Source organism: Mobula hypostoma, chromosome 19 (assembly GCF_963921235.1).
Source record: "Mobula hypostoma chromosome 19, sMobHyp1.1, whole genome shotgun sequence".
Lineage (NCBI taxonomy): Eukaryota > Metazoa > Chordata > Chondrichthyes > Myliobatiformes > Myliobatidae > Mobula > Mobula hypostoma.
This window is the reverse complement of record NC_086115.1, coordinates 55577611-55603194: the sequence shown is the minus strand read 5'-3', so window position 1 is coordinate 55603194 and position 25584 is coordinate 55577611. Positions and strand designations below refer to the sequence as shown.

At 42.3% G+C, this 25584-nt stretch overlaps 1 protein-coding gene across 3 annotated transcripts in view; it reads left to right on the top strand.

Moving 5' to 3' along the window:
- inpp5f (inositol polyphosphate-5-phosphatase F) overlaps positions 1-25584 on the top strand; it is a 284383-nt gene that overhangs the window by 145483 nt on the left and 113316 nt on the right. For all 3 annotated transcript variants that reach the window (XM_063071927.1, XM_063071926.1, XM_063071928.1), the window contains exon 3: positions 22360-22496. In XM_063071927.1, the coding sequence (XP_062927997.1) occupies positions 22360-22496 (137 nt within the window). The remainder of the gene's footprint in view (positions 1-22359; positions 22497-25584) is intronic.

The window sequence follows — 25584 nt, the reverse complement described above, 5'->3', positions numbered from 1 at the left end:
AAGCTAGTGAGCTCAGTTCCTTTTAGAGAATTGTCCTTGAAGTTCACAGTTAAGTAACTATTATTGAAAGTCAGTGAGCCTGTAGTGTACACATTCATGAACTGGGGTAATTTGTTTAATAGTCTGCTGTTATATCTCTAGTTTGCAAGTAGACGTTAACTGTTGCAAGAGGGTAACAACTGACACTTACAGTCCTTAGCAGATCAAAGTGAAAACCTTCAGAGTTACTTCTCGTAGTTATGCACACTATTTCCTTTTGTACATTTATGTATAGGCTACCGTTAGTCTCATGAGACCATGGATTTGTGCTTGGGAAGGTTTCCAGGGCGCAGGCCTGGGCAAGGTTGTATGGAAGACCAGCAGTTGCCCATGCTGCAAGTCTCCCCTCTCCACGCCACCGATGTTGTCCAAGGGAAGGGCATTAGGACCCATACAGCTTGGCACTGGTGTCGTCGCAGAGCAATGTGTGGTTAAGTGCCTTGCTCAAGGACACAACACGCTGCCTCAGCCAAGGCTGGAACTAGCGACCTTCAGATCACTAGATGAACACCTTAACCACTTGGCCACGCTCCAACACTGTACACTTATACATCTAGAGTAAGGTACAGTTTTAATTTGTACCGTTTATGCACATTCTGTTCACCAAGGAACTCAAACTAGTTGAGGACTACAGGAGTGCAGCAGAGCAGTGTTTAAATATGCTGAATGCTTTGGATTAGAACAGGTTCTCAGCCTGAAATGCCGACTGCTTATTTATATCCGTAGATTCTGCGTTCTTCCAGCAGTTTGTGTCTGTTGCTTAGAATAGAATAGAACTTTATTGTTGTTGCTCAAGACAACGAGAGTAGGCTGCTACTTCAATTCGTGCAAAACAGATATTGACAATGCATGCAATATGGCTTATTTAAAAAAAAGTCCCATATTTATATGTGACAAGTGACTTCAATTGTCCATAACACTCGAAGACCATTGACAAGCCATTTCAGCCTTTCGGTCTTAGCTAAGAAGTTCCTGCATCTCCTACCAGATGGCAGATGGCAGGAGATTGAGCAGATGCTGTCCGGGATGAGGTGGGTCTTCAATGATGTTGCGAGCATTGAGCGTCGTAGATTTGTCTCCGGGTCCACTGATGTGCTGAGCCGTCCGAATCGCCTGTTAGAGTGTTTTGTGATCTGTCTTTGTTTAAGTACATTATGACAATATTTGCAAAGGTAATTTTGAACTATGTTTAAACAGTTTCTTTGAAATGGGTTCAATGAACTTGTTTGTCCAAAATTGATTAGCAACCAGCTGCAGTTGAATTGTTTTGCTGACCGTCTATGGACCGGATAAATGTTGCAGGATTGAATTCTTAGCTGCCTGTACTGGTCTGACAAATGTGTCCAAACTATTTCAGTAAGGACAATGCAGTCATATCTGCTGTCACTGAATGATAGCTGGATGTTTATTGCATTTCGGTTTCAAATATTCCATTACCGTTGGATGGCAGGAAGCTTTGCAGAAAGGAGAAAATAAGACGTGCCAAGAAGTGGACTGCACAGGACAAATTCTAAGAGCCTTGTATTGAGTTGGCAAATGGTAGTGTAAGAAGAGAAGAGCATTTTAAATTAAAACAATTTCCAAAATATATTGAAGGCAATACATTTATGCTGCTCCTGTCCTGTAGGGAGAGCACAATGTGTTGTGTCTCCAGCATGTCCGAGTCTAATTGAGGATTTCTTGGTACCAACTACCAGAAGAGCAGGGAAGAAGAGATTGGTGGTCTTTTCTGAAAATATCTAAATAGGCTTGCAAATGCCTGGAATAGATTATTCCTTAGGCCTTTCCTACCTCTTGAATCCAGAAGTGGTTATCAGATGTGCTTTGAATTTTGTCCAATTTATATGTATGTGTCCTGCAGAAGTCTGCAGGGACCCATGTGCTTGTGTTAAAATAATCTCTCCTATCTTGAAGCAGAGTGCAGTGTGCTGCCCTTGTCAGCAATCCTCCAGCATTTTGTGTGTGTTAGACATGCGTGAATGCAGCTCGAGAGACAATGGTGATTAACGTCCAAACTCCGGTGTCTAGAGTGTGGTTGTGAAGATTTAGGTGTCTGAAAATTATGTGCAACTTTAATGAAGCATTGTCAACCCAAAGTATTAAATTAAACAATGTCATTGTAACCATTGAAACTGTGTTGAATTACCATTGATCCTAACGGTATAAAAATATGATGTACTTTGAGGTTAGGGAGCCCCTTCCAAGTGTTTTGCTGAATAAGACTTCGGTATCACCAGCTTCACTGTTTCTCCAGAGGCTTCGTTCAGTCACAATTGAAATTATTGATTAGAATAGAATTAATTAGTGACAGATACTTTATTGGTCCAAAAGGAAATTACAGTGTCACAGTAGCATTACAAGTGCACAGATATACAAATATTAGAAGAGAAGTAAGAAAGAATAAAAAATAAGTCACCTCAAACAGTGTAACAGGAGGGGGTCATCACCCCCCAGCTATAGGTTGTCTCATTAATAGAGCCTAATGGACAAGGGTAAGAATGACCTCATATAGCGCCCTTGGAGCAGCGCAGTTGTCTCAGTCTATTACTAAAAGTGCTCCTCTGTTCAGCCAAGGTGGCATGCAGAGGGTGAGAAACATTGTCCAGAATTGCCAGGATTTTCCGTAGAAACACAGAAAACCTACAGCATAATACAGGCCCTTCAGCTCACAAAGTTGTGCTGAACATGTCCCTACCTTAGAAATCACTAGGGTAACCCATAGCCCTCTATTTTTCTAAGCTCCAGGTACCCATCTCTTAAAAGTCTCTTAAAAGACGCTATCGTATTCACCTCCACCACCATTGGTGGCAGCCCATTCCATGCACTCACCACCCCTGACATCTCCTCTGTACCTGCTTCCCAGCACCTTAAACCTGTGCGCTCTTGTGGCAGCCATTTCAGCCCTGGGAAAAGCCTCTGACTATCCACACGATCAACGCCTCTCATCATCTTATACACCTCTATCAGGTCACCTCTCATCTTCCATCGCTACAAGGAGAAAAGGCCGAGTTCACTCAACCTGTTTTCATAAGGCATGCTCCCCAATCCAGGCAACGTCCTTGTAAATCTCCTCTGCACCCTTTCTATGGTTTCCACATCCTTCCTGTAGTGAGACGACCAGAATTGAGCACAGTACTTCAAGTGGGGTCTGACCAGGGTCCTATATAGCTGCAACATTACCTCTCGGCTCTTAAACTCAATTGTACGGTTGATGAAGGCCAATGCACTGTATGCCTTCTTAACCACAGATTCAACCTGCGCAGCTGCTTTGAGCGTCCTCTGGACTCGGATCCCAAGATCCCTCTGATCCTCCAAAGTGCCAAGAGTCTGACCATTAATACTATATTCTGCCATCATATTTGACCTACCAAAAATGAACCACTTCACACTTATCTGGGATGAACTTCATCTGCCACTTCTCAGCCTAGTTTTGCATCCTATCAATGTCCTGCTGTAAACTCTGACAGCCCTCCACACTATCCACAACATCCCCAACCTTTGTGTCATCAGCATATTTACTAACCCATCCCTTCACTTCCTCATCCAGGTCATTTATGAAAATAACGAAGAGTAAGGGTCCCAGAACAGGTCCCTGAGGCACACCACTGGTCACCGACCTCCATGCAGAATATGACCCATCTAGAACCACTCTTTGCCTTCTATGGGCAAGTCAGTTCTGGATGCACAAAGCAATGTCCCCTTGGATCCCATGTCTCCTTACCTTCTCAAAAGACCTTGCACGGTGTACTTTATCAAATGCCTTGCTGAAATCCATATACACTACATCTGCTGCTCTTTCTTCATCAATGTGTTTAGTCACATCCTCAAAAAATTCTATCAGGTTCGTAAGGCACAACCTGCCCTTGACAAAGTCATGTTGACTATTTCTAATCATATTATACCTCTCCAAATGTTCATAAATCTTGCCTCTCAGGATCTTTTCCAGCAACTTACCAACCACTGAAGTAAGACTCACTGGTCTATAATTTCCTGGGCTATCTCTACCCCCTTTCTTGAATAGGGAACAACATCCTCAACCCTCCAATCCTCCGGAACCTCTCCCATCCCCATTATGATGCAAAGATCACTGCCAGTGGCTCAGCAATCTCCTCCCTCGCCTCCCACAGTAGCCTGGGGCACATCTCTGGTCCTGGCGACTTATCCAACTTGGTACTTTCCAAAAGCTCCAGCACATCCTCTCTTAATATCTACATGCTCAAGCTTTTCAGTCCGCTGCAAGTCATCACTACAATCACCAAGATCCTTTTCCATAGTGAATACTGAATTAAAGTATTCATTAAGTACCTCTGCTATTTCCATCGGTTCCATACACACTTTCCCACTGTCACACTTGATAGGTCCTATTCTCTCACGTCTTATCCTCTTGCTCTTCACATACTTGTAGAATGCCTTGGGGTTTTCTGTAATCCTGCCTGCCAAGGCCTTCTTATGGCCCCTTCTGGCTCTCCTAATTTCCTTCTCAAGCTCCTTCCTGTTAGCCTTATAATCTTCTAGATCGCTAACATTACCTAGCTCTCTGAACCTTTGGTAAGCTTTTCTTTTCTTCTTGACTAGATTTACTACAGCCTTTGTACACCACGGTTCCTGTACCCTACCATAACTTCCCTGTCTCATTGGAATGTACCTATGCAGAACTCCACACAAATAACCCCGGAACATTTGCCACATTTCTTCTGTACTTTTCCCTGAGAACACTCATGTTCCTGTCATAGAAAATAATACTTTAGTTTTAAAAGAGAAATGAAGCTAAATTTTTGATATGGGAAACAGTTAAATAATTTAGTTTAGTTAGCCTTGCCTCATATGTCAAGTTAACTGGAGCCATAATTGGGCTCTTGCAGTTTACATTGAAGGAATCAGGTTAAAAAGGGCATATAACTTGTCCTATCATTACAGCTGTAAGAATTATTCGGTGCATAAGCCTGGCCTTGGCATTGTCCTCAGTGCTGCATGACATTTATCAGGTTCTGGCTTTTACCTTCCAGCTGTTTGTTGTGTGTCACTTTATTTTTGTCCTGTCTCCCCCTGTTCATTAGGCAGTTACCCTAAATCTGTCTCCCTGATTACTGGCCCTCTCACTGATGTATTTTAGTTAGAGAGAGAGCACGGAATAGGTCCTTCCGTTACCACTTACAGAGGGCGCTGGGATTGAACTCTGAAATCCAACACCCCAAGCTGCAACAGTGTTGTGCTAACCATTATGCTGTCGTGTGTCCACGGCATGAGAACCTGTTCTCCCAATGCATTTGTAAATTTCTGAAAAATGTGTAAGGAGAAATGAAATACTGAATCTAGCAATGACTTGATTTATGTATTGAAACAGGAGGATAGGTCTCTGTAGCTCGTTGAGCCGTACCGCCCAGCAACCCCCGACAGCCCCAATTTAACCCTAGCCTAATCATCGGACAATTTACAGTGACCATTTAACCCACCCGATACGTCTTTGGTCTATGGGAGGAAACCAGAGGACCCGGAGAAAACCCACGCATTCCAAGGGGAGGACGTACAGAGAATATTGGGATTGAACTCCAAAATCTGACTAGAATAGCGTTGCATTAACTGCTAAGCTACCGAGGCACCCACGGTGTAAGAACCTGTTGTAACCTGTTGTAAACTTGTTATAAACTGGTTCTCCCAATGTACTGGTAAATTTTAAATAAGTGTGTAAAGAAAAACGGAATATTACAGCTAGCAATGACTGTTCCAAGACATGGGTTCGATGTCCATTCAGGAATCTGCTGGTGGAGGGGAAGAATGAGGACCACTTTCATAGGCATCCTTAAGCTGAATAGTTATGAAGTGCATTAAAATCACTTAATAAGGTAACCATACCTCCACAATGGTATCAAACACATATCGATTTAAAAAAAAAGAACAATTAAAAATGGGAAGGGAAGAAATTGTTTTTGCTGTTCGTAGGAATGCATGTATATACAGATACTGGCCTTTTGATATTTTGAGAGTTCATTCATATGTAGGAAAGCCCATAAATTGGACATTTTTAACCTAGGGTCAACCTGTGTTAATAAGAGTGAATATGTAGTTGCCGAATTGTTATAAAATCTATTTGGTTCAGCAATGTCTCTCAGACAAAGAAAAGCCTCTGGTATATCAGATCTAGCCTTGTGTAACTACAGCCTCAACAATGTGATTGCTTGACACATAGATGCTTTCAGAAATCTAGTATACTGCTCATTTCAGGGAGAATTTGGGATGGTCAGTAATTGTGGGTGTTGTTAGTAATAGATTCCTTAAAGTTGTTATAGCCAGGGTTGGTGGTAGTGGGGTAAACTCCACTACCTATTAAATCCTCTCGGTGACATGCATCTGACGTCCAAGTCCAGCTCCTGACGTTTACATGTGGCTTAGCTACTAAGTCTAGTGGAACCATTTTTACTGATGGGGGGGGGGCAAAGGTGGGCTACTGGCACCTTAAAACCAGTCACCTCAGGCAGATGGGGCTCGTCTGCCATGGTTGGCAGTTCATTTAGAAGGAAAACTCTGATCTCAAACCTCTGCTGCCTTGCCAACTCAAGGGGAAAACTTTGGGAGTAAACCCCAAGGGAAAAATCTGGAGCTCAGGCAGTCCTACGTTGAGCTCAATGCTGACTGGCATCTCCTGCGACATTGCTGGTGCCAAACTGTATCAGACTCGGCTGCTCTTTTGGATTCATCTGCTGTGTGGAGAGGGGAGCCTGCTACATGGGCAACAGCTTGCTCTCCATGTTGTACTGCCCTGACCCTGACCAACAGCGGGCCTCAGTGTTAGTAACATCCCCATCCCATGAGTAAAAACAACAGAATCTCCCCTTAACACTTAATAAATTTCTCTCTGCAGTGGAGAATTCTTGAAATGAAAATGAAGAATGAAATATATTCCTTGCAGCTTGATAATTAGCTCTATCCCATTGGGTTGAAGCACATTTTGTGGAGAAGACCACAGACATTTGCATTGGATTGTCACATTTTCTGAGGACATAATAGATTCAGTTAAGATTTTATCTTGTAATGGTTGCTCTGAGTAGGCTGTGAATGGTCCAAGTGATATTATGTACTGATATTTTCGAAATAGTCTTTTTAAAAAAAAAGTCTTGTCACTGGCGTTAGTTTAATTTTGTTATTTATGAACTGTTGTTTTCTTGCTAAAGCTAGAGAGTGAAATGAGTCAGAATTTCATTAATAGGACAGAGTTATGAAATGGTTGGCACACATTCTACAATTAGCACATGACTCATAGTCTTTGATTATAGAAGTCTGGCAATTTTTAAGCTTGCCCAAAATGTATTTGTTACTCAATTAATGTGGGATATGTTGTGAATTCCAACTAACTGCGTAGTAACATGCAGTTTACTAAAAAACTGACCAATAAATTTAATGGAATCTTGTGACAAATCTTGATCTGCTTTTCTCCACAGACAGTAGCTATTATTAGTTGTTTGGAAAGGGTTGGAATCAAGAGTCAGGTTTAATATTACTGGCATGTGATGTAAAATTTGTTATGTGGCAGCAGTACATTGCAATAAAAACTAAATTACAGTAAGAAGTATAAATATATATTTTAAAAAGTTAAATTAAGTAAGTAGTAGAAAAGAAAAGAAGTAGTGAGCTGGTGTTCATGGGTTCAGTGTCCATTCAGAAGTCAGATGGCGGAGAGGAAGAAACTGTTCCTGGATCATTGAGTGTGTGTCTTCAGGCTTCTATTTTCTCCATCCTGATGGTAGCAAGGAGAAGAGGGCATCTCCTGGTGGGGTTCTTCCATGATGAACACCGCCTTTCTGAACCACTGTGCTTTGAGGATGTCCTGGATGCTGGGGGGACTAGTGCCCATGGTGGAACCGACTAAGTTCATAACTTTCTGCAGCTTTTTTGGATCCTGTGCAGTAGCCACCCCCCCCCCATACTGTATCTTTGGTGACCTACCAACACTCCTCAAACCTCAAACTCCTAATGAAATATAGCAGCTATATTTAGGAATAATGGGAGGTGTAAAAAATGGCCATTTTTGTGCTATGCATAACCATTGGATTAGTTCACAATGTGCATTGACAATCCCTGTGTAGACTGGTGTGAGATTTCATTACAGTAATGTGCTTTGCATAAGAGGATGCTCTTACCAGGAATACCTTGTCCAACAATATACAGTACATTTTCTATTTGAAGAACTAGTAAAAGGTAGAATATTGCAGTGAGTACTTTATACTTTATTGTCGCCAAACAATTGATACTAGAGCGTACAATCATCACAGCGATATTTGATTCTGCTCTTCCTGCTCCCTGGAGTACAAATTGATAGTAAATATTAAACATTTAAATTATAAATTGTAAATAGAAAATAGAAAAGGGGAAGTAAGGTAGTGCGAAAAAAACGAGAGGCAGGTCTGGGTATTTATACTTTATACTTTATTGTCGCCAAACAATTGATACTAGAATGTACAATCATCACAGCGATATTTGATTCTGCTCTTCCCGCTCCCTGGATTACAAATATTAAATATTAAAAATATTAAAATTAATATTAATGAAAATTAATGAGTGCTAATGAAAACAAACTGCTTTACCTGGAGTTGTTTGGAACAGGTGCCAGCCATTTATCCCAACCATTCTGCAGCTTGTCTCTCTCATACTCGCCCATTAGTTTACAGCACTGTGCAAAAATCTTGGGCACATATATTTAGCCAGGGTGCCTTAGACTTTTGCACAGTACTGTTGTGATTTTTTAGCTGTCATTATTATTTTATGTATTAATTGTAGTCATTTTTTGTATTGCACTGTACTGCTGCCACAAAAAAAGGCAAATTTCATGACATACGTGAGTGATGATAAACCTGATTCTGATATTGGTCTCTATTGTGGACTGAGCATAGGAAGGGGGCAGGGAAAGAGGAATCATGGTTGGGGAGAGGGGAGGGAGCGAGAAACACCAGGGAGACGTTCTGTAATGGTCAATAGATCAGTTGTTTGGGATCAAATTACCTTGCCTGGTGTCTCAGGGCTGGGGGTGTCTGTAACTGCACCACCCACCACCACACCCCTCCCCCCCCCGGACTCTGGCGCTTCTCTGCCCTCTGTCCCACATCTTTCCTGCAGCGCTCCAGCCTCACCATTCCCAACATTCTTTGCTCCTGCCAGATTTACAAAGTCGCTCTCCGCTCCATGTTGACCCACAGTACTGTCTGTCCTAGGCATCCTAGCTGTATATATGTGTCTCAGACTTTTGCACACTGTTGTAACTGCCCAAGATTCTCCCTCAGTGCCCATTAATACTCCTGCACATGCCAAGGGCCCTTCGAGCAGGCACGTCATCATTGCCTCTTGAGAAGTTTGTTGCTCCTGTAATTGAGAGTTTGTTTGTATTGATGGCCTCTGGTTTTGCTTTTTGAAAACTGGAAGACAGGTCACTGTAACCTTGCAGTATTCTAAGGATGTTCTATAACTTTATATGCTCAGATTAAGTAATTTTCAAGTCCTGTCTGGGCTAAAGGAATGTTCAATTCTGGTATATTCTTGCAAATCCAATATCTTTCTTTAGACAATGGCATCCGGAAGGAACACTGTTCCAAGCGTGATTGATATTTTAGCCCTGTCTGCCCCAGGATATAGTTGACCTTGTATAACATTCACACACCTTACAACTGTTAATTTGTGGATTTGTACTGTAGTATCTTTCTTACACCCTGGACACTGTTTCTGGCATTTGTTGTTTTGTAGCAACAGTACAGTGCAATACATATTAATAAAAAATGATAACTTACAGTAAAAAAAATATTAAAATATTATGTAGCGCAGAAAGAGTGCAAAAAAAAAGTGAGGTAGAGTTCATGGGTTCATTGTCCATTTAGAAATCTGATGGCAGAGGGGAAGAAACTGTTCCCAAAACATTGAGTGTGTGTCTTTAGGCTCCTGTACCTCCTTCCTGATGGTAACAATGAGAAGAGGGCATGTCCTGGGTGATGGGGGTCCTTAATGATGGATGCAGCCTTCTTGAGACTTTGACTGTTGAAGCTGTTGTGGATTCTGAAGAGTCCAGTGCCCAGCGTCACTCTTTGAGCTGCCTTCAGTGGAAATCGTGCTGGTTTCACCTTTTGAAGGTGTCTTCAATGCTGGGGAAGTTAGTGCCCAGTTTTACCTTTTGGAGGTGTCTTCGATCCTGGGGAGGATGGAGCTGTCTGAGATAATTTGCCTTTTTATATTTATTCACTATTTCACCCATTTTCTGCAAATACAGAAATTAATTTAGATTTCAGTGTGTGAAGAGTGAAAATAATTAAAGTTCAAGAATGCTGTATTGGCCACTGGCAGTTAGAGACCCTTGCTGCCCTGAAACAGCTGCACCAAATACTTGTTTGAATGACTCATACTTAACATCTTGATGACACAAACTCTGGATCAGATCATCTCAAGATTTTCTGTCACTATTAATGTAGAACCAAGGTTGGGCTTTAAACCCCTTCTGCTCCACCCAGGACAGGGCATGAATTGATTAATTATGATGGGGAAGCCTCTCCCCAGCATAATTCCTTGAATTCACCTAATGGCCGGGGGTGGAATTAGACTGTTGATATGGGGATAGGCTGGCCCATTGAGGTCTGATCACCTTGAGTAAAGCCATGGTTTTGATGAGGAAAATGTCATATACTGGATATTTGCAACTAAGTAATATAACACTTTTGCTCTCTTTTTGCACTACTAATTTAATTAAACTTATTTAGGACAACTCAAAGAACAAAAACTAATTGAGAAAATAGCTGGGATTTCCGTTGTTCATTTGGGACACTGTGCTGCTTACTAGGGACAGTAGACTTGCCAAACAGGTTCTATCGAACATTTACTGCGTGCACTTGTGTGACCGTTAGACACTACAACATGCTTAGGGCGAACAGTTTTAACAGTTTTAAATAGTGACAGCCGCATGCACTTGTGTTTAAAAAGCAGCGATAGTTGGCAACTGGTAGTTGGCAAGAAATAACACAGAACTGTTTTCCTCACTGCAGTTTCAAGCATTCAGGCTTGGAGATGCCAGAAATGGCCAGGAGTGAAAATGAAATGATTTCACTCCCATAGTGAGGAGCTATGTAGAATTTGAAGGCATCAACAATCATCTTGAATCTTACATTGAAAATGAAGACTTGAGGATGCATTTGTTGAATATTGTGTGAAAGCAGACAATTATCTACACTGGGTGTCAGCGCTGATTTTGTTAATTTACAGTCAATCAAAAGAACATGACAGCATAATTCTTCTGTCGATAACAATTGGAAACTAATACAGTTTTATGTTACTGTAGTAGTATTGATAGAGTTCTAATTTGTTCTGTGTTTCATTTAAATGCATAATTTGTTGCTCAGTTAAATGGTAGTTTGTCTTTTTCATACCTTTTACATTATTTCCTTCCGCTAAATGGGGCAGCTGCTTAATTAGGCCAAAATATACTGTTCCCGATATGCCCCAATAAACCGGAATCCACTGTCTATGTATACACATATGTATATGTGTATGTATTTGTATGTGTGAGTGTGTTTCACAACACTAGCTTGAGCAAACCTGCAGACGCTGGAAATCCATCAAAGCAGCACACACAAGACGCTGGAGGAGCTCAGCAGGTCAGGCAGCATCTGTGGAAAAGAGTAAACAGTTGACATTTCAGGCCGAGGCTCTTCTTCAGGACTGAGAGGAAAGGGGGAAGACACCACATAAAAAGGAGGAGGGAGGTGAAAGAGGAGGGCTGGAAGGTAACCGGTGAAGCCAGGTGGGTGGGAAAGGTCAAGGGCTGGAGAAGAAAGAATCTGATGAGAGGAGAGTGGACAATAGGAGAAAAGGAAGGAAGAGGGGACCCAGAGGGAAGTAGTGGGCAGGTGAGATAAAGTAAAAATCAGAGTGGGAAATAGAGGAAGTGGGAGTGGGGTGGGGAGGAGAAATCGATATTCATGCCATCAGGGTGGAGGCTACCCAGGTGGAATGTGAGGTGTTGCTCCTCCACTCTGAGGGTGGCCTCATGTCAGTGATACTAAACCTGAATCTGAGTCTGATTTCAATGGTAAAGTAATTCGAGCTGCAGTGCATTAGGCTGAAGGTCATCCATAAGTCTCGTCTGACATTGCAAAGGACCGAGAACCCACACAGAAATTGAAAACATGTGCTAGCATGCTTGTATTTATTTATAATATCCCACATTATAGGGCAGTTCTCCCTCGACAAAACCAGACTGAATGCTGGACGTGCTGCCCGTTTGCTGTTGGCCTTTTTGTTACTTAATGGAGAAGACCAATTTAAACTTGTTTGTGCATCAGAGGAAACGAGGGCATTGCCAGGGTCATCACTGATGCAGATGGGCTGTGCTGTGCTGATATTCTGCTGGTTAATGAACACGTTGCAGAGACTCTGCCCGCGCCTGCAGTGATTCGCAGGTGGTGTTGCCTGAGGGTTTGTCAATGGAGTGGATTGTGACATTTTGGTAACCCAGAAACACAGTAATTGCCGTGCTTGCAATGCTGAATGCATTCTGATTATGTCTGTGCTGCCCCACAGGAAAGCAAATTATTGCTGAGTTTTCTGTCATGTTTTCATTGCCTCTGGCAGTTTACTGCGGCAGTTGTTTTCATTCCGAGTAAAGTGATGTGAAGGGGTCAACAAATCTCCGTTCGGTTTTGGGCTTGCTTTCCCGGTGCGAGGTCAAGGGATGTGAGTTCACTCTTGCAGTTCTTGACAGTGCAATTATTTCTTTTTGAGGCTGTACTCTGTCAAGAGGAGCAAATTCCCTGCTGGAGGAAATCTAATCTTAAAGCATCTAGTACTTACGCTGTGCAAGTTAACCTTTAAATAAAACTAACCTGCTATTCTGAAAGCTGTTGACTGTGGCAATATAATATTTTTCTAGCACCAAGAAATGGATAAGCCTATTACCCAATAACCCAGCACTTTGGAAGAACAAGCCAGTTTTATGTGTTTCCCTTTGAGTACCGATTTGATTTGAGTACAATTGAATTTGCTCTCTTGCGTTTTGACTAAATCATCCCTGGTGCAGCCAATTGGTTTTAGAAGTCAGATAATTAACGAAATGGAGATCACCGTGTGCAGTCAAGGTGTTTCAATTGATTGTAGTAAAAATACACCTGTATCTGGAAGGTCCAACTGCTGGTGACTCAGTATCCTGGCAAAAACTACACCACGAGGACAAAAGAACACTCCAAGCAACTCCACGAAAAGGTTATTGAAAAGCACGTCAGGAGATGGATACAAGAACATTTCCAAGTCACTGAATATCCCTTGGAGTACAGTTAAGTCAATCATCAAGAAATGGAAAGAATATGGCACAGCTGTAAATCTCCCTAGAGCAGGTCAGCCTCAAAAACTGAGTGACCGTGCAAGAAAGGGACTAGTGAGGGAGACCACCAAGAGACCTGTGACAACTCTGGAGGAGTTACAAGGTTCAGTGGCTGAGATGGGAGAAACTGCGCATACAACAGCTGTTGCCCGGGTGATTCACCAGTCGCAGCTTTATGGGAGAGTGGCAAAGAGAAAGACACTGTTGAAAAAAACTCACATGAAATCTTGGCTAGAGTTTGCCGGAAGGCATGTGGGAGACTCTGAAGTCAGCTGGTAGAAGGTTCTATGGTCTGATGAAGGTATAATCGAGCTTTTTGGGCATCAAACTAAATGCTATGTTTGGCGTAAGTCAAACACTATACATTATCAAATCATATCACCCCCATGAAGCGTGGTGGTAGCTGCATCATGCTGTGGGGATGCTTCACTGCAGCAGGTCCTGGAAGGCTTGTGAAGGTAGAGGGTAAAATGAATGCAGCAAAATACAGGAAAATCCTGGAGGAAAACCTGATGCAGTCTACGAGAGAACCGCGACTTGGGAGAAGATTTGTTTTGCAGCAGGACAATGACCCCAAGCATAAAGCCAAAGCTACACAGGAAGGGCTTCAAAACAATAAAGTTAATGTCCTGGAGTGGCCAAGTCAGAGTTCAGATCTCAATCCAATTGAGAATTTGTGGCTGGACTTGAAAAGGGCTGTTCACTCACAATCCTCGTGCAATCTGACAGAGGTTGAGCAGTTTTGTAAAGAAGAATGGGGAAAAGTTGCAGTGTCCAGATAGACAAAGCGGATAGAGACCTATCCACACAGACTCAAGGCTGTAATTGCTGCCAAAGGTGTATCTGCTAAACACTGACTTGAAGAAGGTGACTACTTGTGCAATCAATTATTTTGTGTTTTATATTTGTAATTAATTTAGATCACTTTGTGGGCATCTGTTTTAACTTGGACATGAAAGAACCTTTTTCTGTTGATCAGTGTCAAAAACAAAGCCAAATTAAATCCACTGGGATTCAATGTTGAAAAACAGTAAAACATGAGAACTTTAAGGGGGGGGGATACTTTTTATAGGCACCGTACGTAATTTTAGAATTCTGTTCTCTAGGGAAGAGTTTCAGTCTCAGGGTTTATTGAAAACAAAGCCTAATAGATTGTAAGGGGAAGTTGGGAGAACACTCAGCAGTCCTTATTAAGGGCTCATCTGTGGAAAGAATGAGCAGCTTCAAATTCCTAGATGAAAATGTCTGATTCTGATGGATATTATAATATGAGAAGAATTAAGTTATAAAGTAATAGTTGAGGAGAAGGCATTGATTGATGTGGCAGATTAGATGAGGGGTGGATCAGGCACAATGGAGAAGGGTCTACTGCCGTTTCTTGTTTTATTGAAAGTAGGGAATCAATTTCAAAGTGTGCAATGGCTTTGAATTTGCCTCAGTGGTAGCAATACCATTTATGAGCCTTATCAGCATTTTATGACTGTTACCAGAAACTACTTTTACTTTTTCAACCTTTTCCCATCTCTAGTAAGTTGATTTGATCAGGATTTAGCAAATTATGTTTCACGGATAAGATGGACAAATTAGTTTGAAGCTCTGGCCAGTGGAACATGTTACGAATAATGCTCTTTTATCTTTGCAAAGTATTTAACAAGTCGTGGTCCATGAATAACTGCAGCATGTAATTAAAGAGAATAGCAGGAACCAGCAGATGTTTGTATGACATTATGCAATTGTTCGGCAATCTCTGATTAGTTGAAGTTAGTAATTCTTATATTTCGTGCTCTGCAGTAGCTGGATTTGTGAATTAACAAAGAAAACAGCTTTAGATAATTGCTAATCCTTTTGACAGTATAGTTGGTATTTGCACAGAAATAACCAAATAATTAGATTTAATTATAAATGATCAAGTTGTTTAACAGAGAAACAGCCCAACTTGCCCCTGCCAATGACGGCACCCTCCCTGAAGTTCCAGGTTGTCTGTGTTCAACCCATAACCACTAAGGCCTTACCCCCTCCCCACTCCCCATGTGCCTATCCAAAAGCCTCTATAAAGTTGTATTTGCACCCACCTTGACCGCTTCCTCTGGCAGCTCACTACCCTCAATAAAGAAGTTACTGCTCGTTTCTCTTTTAAATCTCTCCACTCTTATACCTGTGCCTTGTCATTTTGGGCTCCCCAACCTTGGGAATAGACTGTGACTGTCCACCTTATCCATACCCCTCGTGGTTTAACCTTCTGAGGTCACCTCTCATTCTCCTGTGCTCCAAAGGGTAAAGGTCTAGTTTGGTTGACCTCCCCTTATAACTCATTCCCTGTATCCACTCTTGTTCAGGCAGCAACTTTGGAAATCTTTCCTGCGCTCTCTCCAGCTTAATGCCTTTGCTGTAACCAGGTGACCAGAACTGTACACTGTACAGCCTCACCAGCGACTTGTATAACTGCAGCATCACGTCCCTTTGCCTGTACTCGATGTTGTGATTGATCGAGGCCAGCATGCTAAATACCTTCTTCAACCAGTCCACTTGTGCAGCCGCTTTCAGGGGACTCTGTTCCAGTACTCCCAGGTCTGTCTGTTCCACAATAATTGTCAGTGACCCGCATTCGCTGTATAGGCCCTAACCTGGTTTGAATGTTCCAAATGCACTACCTCACAGTTATCTAAATTGAAAGCCATTTGCTATTCCACAGCCCATCTCCTTAACCATAAGACATAGGAGCAGAATTAGGCCATTCAGCCCATCGAGTCTGCTCCGCCATTCCATCGTGGCTGATCCTGGTTCCCACTCAACCCCACACACCTGCCTTCTCGCCATGTTCTTTGATGCCCTGATAGATCAAGAATCCATCACTTCCTGCCTTACATATACCCACAGGCTTGGCCTCCACTACAGTCTGTGACAGAGCATTCCACAGATTCACTGCTCTCTGGCTAAAAAAAATACCTCTATTCTAAAAGGACACCCCTCAGTTTTGAGGCTGTGCCCTCTAGTTCTGGATACCCCCATGAAACATCGTCTCCACATTCAATTTACCTCGTTCTTTCAACATTCACTGGGTTTCAGTAAGATCCCCCTTCATTCCCATATAACCCTCGTGAGCCTCCTCCAATGACATCGCATCATTTCTGAGGTATAGGGCCCAAAACTGTTGACAATACTCTCTGCAGCCTTACTAGTATCTTATAAAGGCTCAGCATTATCTCCTTGCTTTTATGTTCTATTCCCCTTGAAATATATGCCAATATTTGCTTCTTAACTGATCAAGATATCTTTCTACATTGTAACCTGCTTCACCATCAATGGGACCCCTAATTTAGTGTCATCAGCAAACTTTCTGATTGTTGCAGAGGTGCAGGGATGGGAGGAGTGTAGAGGGCTATGGTCCGGGTGGAGGACTGGGCAGTTTAAATGGTTTGGCATGGACTAAATGGGCTGAAGGGCCTGTTTCAGTGCTGTAGTTTTTTATGACTCGTGTACATGTATGTCATAGAGTCATATAAAAATAAGTAGAAAATTAGTTTTATATATATATATATATATATATCTTGTCCCTCAAGAATTCCTTCCAGTAACTTCTGTACAACTGAAGAAGGGCTCCCCACCCTGTCTTTGCTACCCTTCTTGAAGTTTGGAATAACGTTACCACTCTCCAGTCTTCTGGAGCTTCACTGGTGATGAATGATGAACGGGCGTTTCTACGAGGGTCAGTGTGACCTTGTCCCTCTGTAACTGGTGATACAGCCGGCTCACCTTTACCACTGCCTGCCAAATCCATCTCAGACTGGCGATTGCCCTCCTTAATTCTCTCTTCAGTCTGCTCTTAAGCTCTTAGTATTTGTTAAGAGATTCATTTGTACTCAGCTGCCTAAAAGCGGTGTATACTTCCTCTTCTGCGTGTCGCACAGACAGTCAAGCAGCATTTTATGGAGAGGAATGAACGGTTGACATTTTGGGCTGATGGAGGGTCTCATCCCAAAACGTTGACTATTTATTCCTCTCCATCAATGCTGTCTGACTTGCTCAGTTCCTCCAGTATTCTGGGTGTGTAGTGCTTTGAGATTTCCAGAATCTCTTTTGTCTCAATTTCACATCATCCAGTGTTCATTGAACTTGGTATGTCTACCCTTCACCCTAACAGGAACATGCTGTCCTTGGACTCTCAATAGGACCCTTTTAAATGCCTCCCACTTGCCGACTGATCTTTTGCCTTTAAAAAGAGTTGGGCAATGGATCCCAGCTGGATTATGCCTCATGCCCTCAGTGTTGGCCCCGCTCTAAATACATGTGTAATTATTCCATTTTCTGACTTCATTCACTGAAACAAATAGTTTAAAGTTAAGCAACACACATAAAAGTTGCTAGCAACTTTTATGTGTGTTGCTTGAATTTCCAGCATCTGCAGAATTCCTGTTGTTTGCGAGTTTAAAGTTAAGGAAGGTTCACTCTGAGTTCATTAATGTTGTGAAACAAGCCAAAAGCCTAAAACATTGAAAGAAAACCATGTAACTTCAGTTCATGTGGTTTGAATGGGGCAGCAGTTTGACTTTTACTGAGACATCATTGTCTTGGATTGAAGGCTCTTTGTGAAGTCACTGGTGGTTGCTATTAATGTTGAGCTGTGCAGATGAATTAGTGGAATTCATCTTTACGAGGATGTTGCTGGGACCGGAGCACCTGAATTATAGGCAGGGATTGAATAGGTTAGGACTTTAATCCCTGAAGCGCAGGAGTATTGAGGGGAGATTTGATGGAGCTTTACAAAATTGTGAGGGGTACGGATAAGGTAAATGAAAGCAGATTTTTCCCACTGAAGTTGGGTGAGAGGAGAACTAAAGGTCATAGGTTATGGGTGAAAGGTGAAATATTTTCGGGGAACTTCTTCACTCAAGGAGTGATGTGAGTATGCAATGAGCTGCAGTGGAAGTTGTGGATAGGGTTTGATTTTAGAGAAGTTTGGATAATTGCATGGGGGGAGGGGTGTGGAGGTCTGGTCCAAGTGCAGATCAATGGGACTACACAGAATAACTGTTCAGCACAGACTAGATGGGCCAAAGGGTCTGTTTCTGTGTTGTAATGTTCTCGGACTCTTTATCAGTGCAAAAGGTTCCCTGGTATTCAACTGTGCTGTGCTCACTCTGACAGCAACGTCCAGTTGCGATAAAGAATTCTCAAAGGTGGCAAACTGGGATGCAGAAAGTTTACTTTTATAAATATATTGAAGTGAAAAATAAAAATTGGAAATAAAGCATCTGATTAAGATTTATGCTGAACAATCAGCAAATAGGAGTATTTTAATCAACACACAACAAAGTTGCTGGTGAACGCAGCAAGCCAGGCAGCATCTCTAGGAAGAGGTACAGTCGACGTTTCGGGCCGAGACCCTGAGAGGGGAAGAAGCTGTTCCTGAATCATTGAGTGTGCACGTTAAGGCTCTTGTAACTCCTCCCTGATGGTAGCAATGAGAAGAGGGCATGTCCTGGGTGATGGGGGTCTTTAATGACAGATGCCACCATTTTGAGGCGTTGTGCCTAGAAGGTGTCGGGGAAATTGTGCCCACGATGGAGCTGACTGAGCTCACAACATTCTGCAGCTTATTTCGATCCTGATGCTCTAACTAGTATTCAACAAATTTGAGGTTAGATTTTTCAGGGTACCATGTGGGTGAGAATGATTTAAAAATACCCGGAATTCTTGTCATTTCATAAATTATCTACATGACGTAGAAGGGTGTGAAACCACAGATCCAGTACAATAGTCAGCAATTATTAAAATGATTTCTGTATCTCACTGTTTGACAATACTCAACTCTCAATGTTGCTGTTATTTTCATGGAGTAACCAGAAACTGTGAATGTTTTGCTATTGTTGCACTTGAAAATTCAGATCATAGTCCCACAGCAATGGCTGGAGGGGTGGAGATATGTCTCTACCAAGGGAGGTGTAAGGCACTCCTTCCCTCCACAACCTGCAGGTCACCCTTGGGTGAGGTGTAGCACCTGCTGAGCCCCCCAGTCAGGGGCACATGAAGCCATGGGAGCAGGTGGTGGATGGTCGTACGAGCAGCTGGTGCATATCACAAGTCCTGGTTATGTGACCACTGACACCAGGCAGACAATCTCTGAAGAGTATTGATAATGGCTGGGGTCACCCATTTTGTAAAGACACTACCCAGAAGGCAGCAATGGTAAACCACTTCTGTGGAAAACAAGTTCGCCAAGAACAATCATGGTCACGAGACCAAGATCACCCATGTCATATGGCATGGCACATAATAAGTTTCAAGAGTTCAATTTTTTTTTGTAAAACTGGATTGTTGTAAGCTTATGGCAAACAGTTTTGTGTTTCATCCTAGCATATTTCATTTATCCAAAGCTGACAAAGAAGCATTCTATTTTCAGGCACCCTTACTACAAGTCTATCCATACTATCCTTTGGCCCTCCTTTACAACAAGCTGTGATCTTCTACACTGGTACCTTTACAGTTTAAACTATCTTCTTTGTGTATAGAGCAAGGCTGCAGTTTACTGGTCAGATGATTTGAATATAGCTATCATACCAAATGCCATTGACAAAATTGTGAATACATTTTGCTGGATCATTCAATTAAGCCCTGATGTGACAATTTGCAGGTTACACTTTGCTTCAAACAGTCTGTCAGTCTTGACAGTCAAACTAAAGAAACAGTATTGGATATTTTCTAAACACAGAAATCTGCAGATGCTGGAAATGCAAAGCAACAGATACAGAATGCTGGAGGCGCTCGATGTTGGACCAAGACCCTCCTTCAGGACTGAAAAGGAAGGGGAAGACGACGGAATAAAAACATCAACTGGACATTAATTTCCGTAGATGCTACCGAACCTGTTGAGTTCCTCCAGCATTGTGTGTGTTCCTTTGGATATTTTATATTTGTGTTGATGGTGGGGGTGTTGAGGGATGATGGGGGCTGCTGTTTGTGTGGAGGCAGGTAGTATTTGTTGTGTTTATAGACCTGAGGTTGACAGATAGCGATAAATTGTCGTATACTGTGATCTAATAACATGGTGAATCACGCACCAGAGATTGAATTGCCAACTCCTTCCTGTTCCTGATCACCATAGATGTTCAGCTCTGCACCTGAACCTCCAATCGAGGAGGAATGCTGTTTCATTTGGCTCTATTCATGGGTATTCATGTATGGTTGAAGAACAATTAAACTGAGCTTTAAACCACGGCTTCAGGTCAGTGTACAGGGTCAGTCTGGAAGTTGCTTTGTGAACATGCTACCTCTGCTTATTTTAGTTGAATGATTTAGTTGAAGTTCAAGTTTATGGTCATCTCACCTGTACATAAAATACAACCAAATGAAACCATGTTCCCTTGGACCATGTTGACCCACAGAACATAAATCACACATAGCACATAAACCAAAATATTACCATAAGTAAATTAATAAAATACAATTCAAAGTGCATGTAGTGTGTGGCACAGGTAAGCAGTAAACCACTTGCTGTCCTAGTGTTGAGATCTCGGGGGAGGCAGGGTATTCATCAGTCTCATGGCCTGAGGGAAGAAACTGTTACCCAGTCTGGCAGTCCTAGTCCTGATGCTCCTGAACCTCCTCCCTGGCAGTAGTGGGTCAAAGAGGTTGTGGGATGGGTGGTAGGGATCCTCAACAATGCTTTGGGTCCTTTGCCTACAACGTTCCCAGTAAGTGTCACAGATAGGGGGAGGGCGACCCTGATGATCCTCTTGGTGGTTTTACGACCATCTGTAGGGTCTTGCAGGCCGATGCTTTGTAGCTTCCATACTGCTTAATGGTACGGCCAGATAGGACACGCACGATGGTACTCTGACAGAAAGTTGTTCGAATGGTGGTGAGGAGCCTTGCTCACCTTAATCTCTTCAAACTGTGAACGCTGCTGTGCCTTGACTAGTGAAAAGGTTCGATTGTCGGTTCTGTGCACAGCAAGGAACTTTGTGCTCTTTACTCTCTCCAGGGTAGAACTGTTGAAGTGCAATGGAGAGTGGTCAACCTGTTTCTTCCTGAAGTCCACAATCATCTCTGTTGTCTTGTCTGCGTTGAGAGTCAGGCTCTTGTCTCACACCGTTTGACAAGCCTCTCTAACTCCTAAGCCAGCTCTTCATAGTTGCTGATGAGGCCAATCACTGTAGCATTATCAGCGAGCTTGATGCAGTTTGAGCTGGATCTGGCCGGGCAGTCGTGAGTCAGCAGTGTGCAGAGCACACAGCCCTGGGGGGCACCAGTGCTCAGCGTGTTGGAGCTTGAGATGTTGCTGCCAACTTGGACTGACTGAGGTCACATTGCACATTTAGATGGACATGTAACCTGAAGATTTTTACTCCTCATGTATACGGAGGGTGTGAGTAATAAAGATGATTCAACTCAAATCCAGTTACAGAGAGGGTTGTTGAGCCCGAAAGAGGATAGTTTACTCACCGGCCTCTGGGGGATGATGTTAAACACTAAACTGATGTTGATGAATAACATCCTGGTGTATGGGACACCGTTTTCTAGGTGGGACACGACGGTCATGGCATCATCAATGGACTGGTTTGAGCAGTAGGCAAATTGGAAAGAGTCCAATGTCACTGGAAGGTGGGATTTTTATACGATTCATTATCAGCCACTCAAAGCACTTCCTAATTGTTGGAGTCAGTGCCACTGGGTGGTAATTGTTTAGGCTAGTTACCGTTGCTCTTTTGGGCACTAGAATCTGGTGGAATCTTCAATTTCACAACTCAGTCCTGCACCCAGTTCATCTTCCCAATGATGCAGCAAGTCATATTTGACTTGATAAAATGAGAGATTGCACTATTTTCCACCCACCCATCTCTTGTGTAAACGTTTTGTTCAAAAGTCTGTTGTGTGCTGATTCATTTAATGGGTTGAATTGCCGTAACATTGGAGCCATTGTCACTGAGGCAGAGGAAGCCAATCCTTTGATATCTCACCTATCTTGGTTTTCTTTTCAGATTTTGCATGGCGGCTCCTTCTAATTCGCCAGAAAGCACTGGTTGGAAAGCTTCCAGAAGAACATGAAGTTTACAAAATAACCAAAATAGCAGTCATCCCTCTTTCTGAAGCAGAACCTCAGGATCTGGAATTGGAGGTAAAAACATTCCTATGTTTCTTTTCACCTGCAGGGTCTAAAGTTGTGATTTTTATTATTGAGTTCAATTCTGTTCCTTGGAAAGTATCAATGGGCAAATAGTTACTGCATCTTAAATACATCTTGGCCTGTCTTGGAATATGTCGTTCACATCAGACTGCACAAGTTTGGGAAAACTGTTCCCAAAGCCTGCAAGATACAAGTTTACAAAGTTTGTGTTGAGGTGTATCCAAAACTGCTTTTACAAGTTCAGAGTTGCTCAAATCTGGCCTTGCAGCATTGGATAGTAGGGAATTGAAAAATAAATAAGCAACTGCACTTATAAGATCTTTTGGTGTGTTTCAAGCAGACTCAGTTGCAGAGTTAATCATCTTCCCACAGCAGGTGATGTGTCCCGGGGTAGGGCACAGAGGCCGCAGCTGTTACTGATGAACATTACAAAGATGACTGCATCTTTTTCCAGACCTTGGCAGTCACATTTGAGAGGAAGTTGATGACTGTCTCATTCTTAATTTGGCTCCCTCAAGGGCAGAATTTATTAGATGCACTTGTAGAAATCCCCCAGTTCATTCCCAACCCTTAACAAGAAATTCCAGGTTGCTGGAAAAACAAGTAATTTTCATTTCTGTCTGTGAATGAGGTCTTTTTGCAATTGATTTTCTGATGTTCAGGTCCTGGGGTTTTTAAGTATTGATTACTCTGATGTCCATCGTGGTCTGGAGCAGGTGCTGTTATGACAGTTAGGTAATTGCCTTTTATTTCCTTGAGATCCTGTGTAGGCTAGCAATGGAATAGGACTGTTAGATTATGACCCAGGAGATTTTGGGAGTTCAAAACAGGTGGTCTAACTACCTGGTTGACTGGGGTATAATCTGGATAATCGATGATAGGATGAAGAATGGGGGAACAAAGTGATAACGCTCCTGGTGAGGTAACAAGGGTGGTATATGATCTTTCTGTTTTGAAGTCCTATGTGTAGACTGGAAAAACCAAATAAAGACAAGTTGTATCAAGATCGCTTATATCCTCTAGGTGAACTTTGTGGTTACTGTGTTATAAAGGGTCATGCAAATGGAGTTATGAGCACAATAGTATTTTCTTGCATAGTTTCTCAAACTGGACCACATGAAATTTGTGTGGTTTGAAGAAGATGGTGCCAGTGAACAACGCAACGAAAAGCGACGTCCTTCAGACAGTTCGCGAAACTACTTCTTTTACTTCTTTCAAACATGATTGTGCTACTGTTGGAACCTGTGATTTACCTTTTGATGGTGTTTTTTTTTGAGCCGATTAAACAATCTGGTGCTTTGTGGTTTCTGAGGGAGTTTGGTGAGGTTTCAAGCAGCGTGTGTGGCTGGAGACCCATGATTAACTCCCTTTCTCATTGATTAAAGCATCAAGGAAGACTGAAATCAATGTAGAGGAGAGCGGAAGGTGAGCTGGTGTTCAGTACCATCTGCCTGCATTTGACCAGTCTCTGTGAAAATGAATCTCAGGGTTGTATACGGCATACATCCTTTGATAATGTACTTTGAATCTTGGATCTTACACAAATGAATGAGTTCTTTTGGCTGGTCATCTATTTTAACGCTTTTTGGTGCCATTTATATAATTTAAGATGGCGAAGTTTCCTTGATTCAGTGCAATTTGCAATGCTGGTGAAATGAGCCGCATTTGTTCCCGTCATTAGATATGAATATTTAATTTTCTTTGCACCATTCTCCCTCATTAGAGATACCATGGTATTTTGGGAAGCAGTGATACAGAAGATTTGAGGTGCTGTGAACCAAATACCTTCATTTTGAACAGCACAATCCTTTGGCAGCTGTGAGTTTTTAGCTCCTGCATGTGATTAACCTGAAATTCTTTCTAACCTATCAGTCAGAGTCATAGTTGCTAAGAATTAAAATAATATTGCTGAGAAGTTTAGTGTTTTTAATACATATATAATGCTCTATTTATTTTATAACCTTGTTTGAGTACTCTAATTTCTGCTCTGAGTTGCCTGAACTCTGGTTCTTGAACTTGGATAATGCTTTGATCAAAGAGAGAAAGAAACAAGCTTTGTGAAGTTGTTTGATGCATACAGTAGGCGTGCTGAGAATCAAATTTCCAGCACTTAGATTGATTGAAGTTGCACCGGCAAGAATGTACGAGTTCAGCTTTCTTTTATCTGTCAGCCCAGGTTGTTTCTAAACCATAACTTAAAGAGTAAATTGTATTGGTATTTGCTTTGATCAATATGAAGGCCAATTAGAGACAAAATTTTTGTTGTGCAACATTTTCTATTATCACAAAATTCAAGATTTTTTTTTAAAAGAAGCTCAGTACATTGAACTAATGTTAGAAAGCTGAATCTCAGCAGGTGGTGATACTCTGTGTAGAGACAGCAGTTTGTGTAGGAGCCAGAAGCAGATTTTCCCGGTGGCCAACCATGTTAATTCCTATCTCAATTCCCATTACGAAATGATGGTCCGCGGCCGTCTCTTCTGCCATGATGAGGCCACTCTCCGGGTGGAGGAGGAACACCTCATATTCCATCTGTTTAACCTCCAACCTGATGTTGTGAATGTTGATTTCTCTTTCCCATTTTTTTTTTCATTTTCTTCCTTTCCTTCTTTCCTTTTCTATTCCCCACTCTGGCCTCTTGCCTCTCCTCCTCCCCTGCCTACCGCCTCCCCCTGGTGTCCCTTCCTCCCTTTCCCCATGATTCACTCTCCTCTCCTAGCAGGTTCCTTCCTCTCCAGCCATTTATCTTTCCTACCCACCTGGCTTCACCTATCATCTTCCAGCTATCCTCCTCTCCACCCCCCACACCCCACCTTTTTATTCCTTCATCATCCCCCTTCCTTTCCACTCCTGAAGAATGGTTTCCACCTGAAACATTGACTGTTTATCCATTGTCATAGATGCTGCCTGACCTACTGAGTTCCTTCGGCATTTAGTGTAGGAGTCTGCGGATCTCTACTCACTGGCAGAAGTGGAGTAGGAGCAAGCGATCTTTAATGCCGAGCACCAGCTGCTTGGATAGCAGAAAGTGGTTCTACAAAGCATCAAGGAAATCGCTTTTATTTAAGATGTTGTTCAG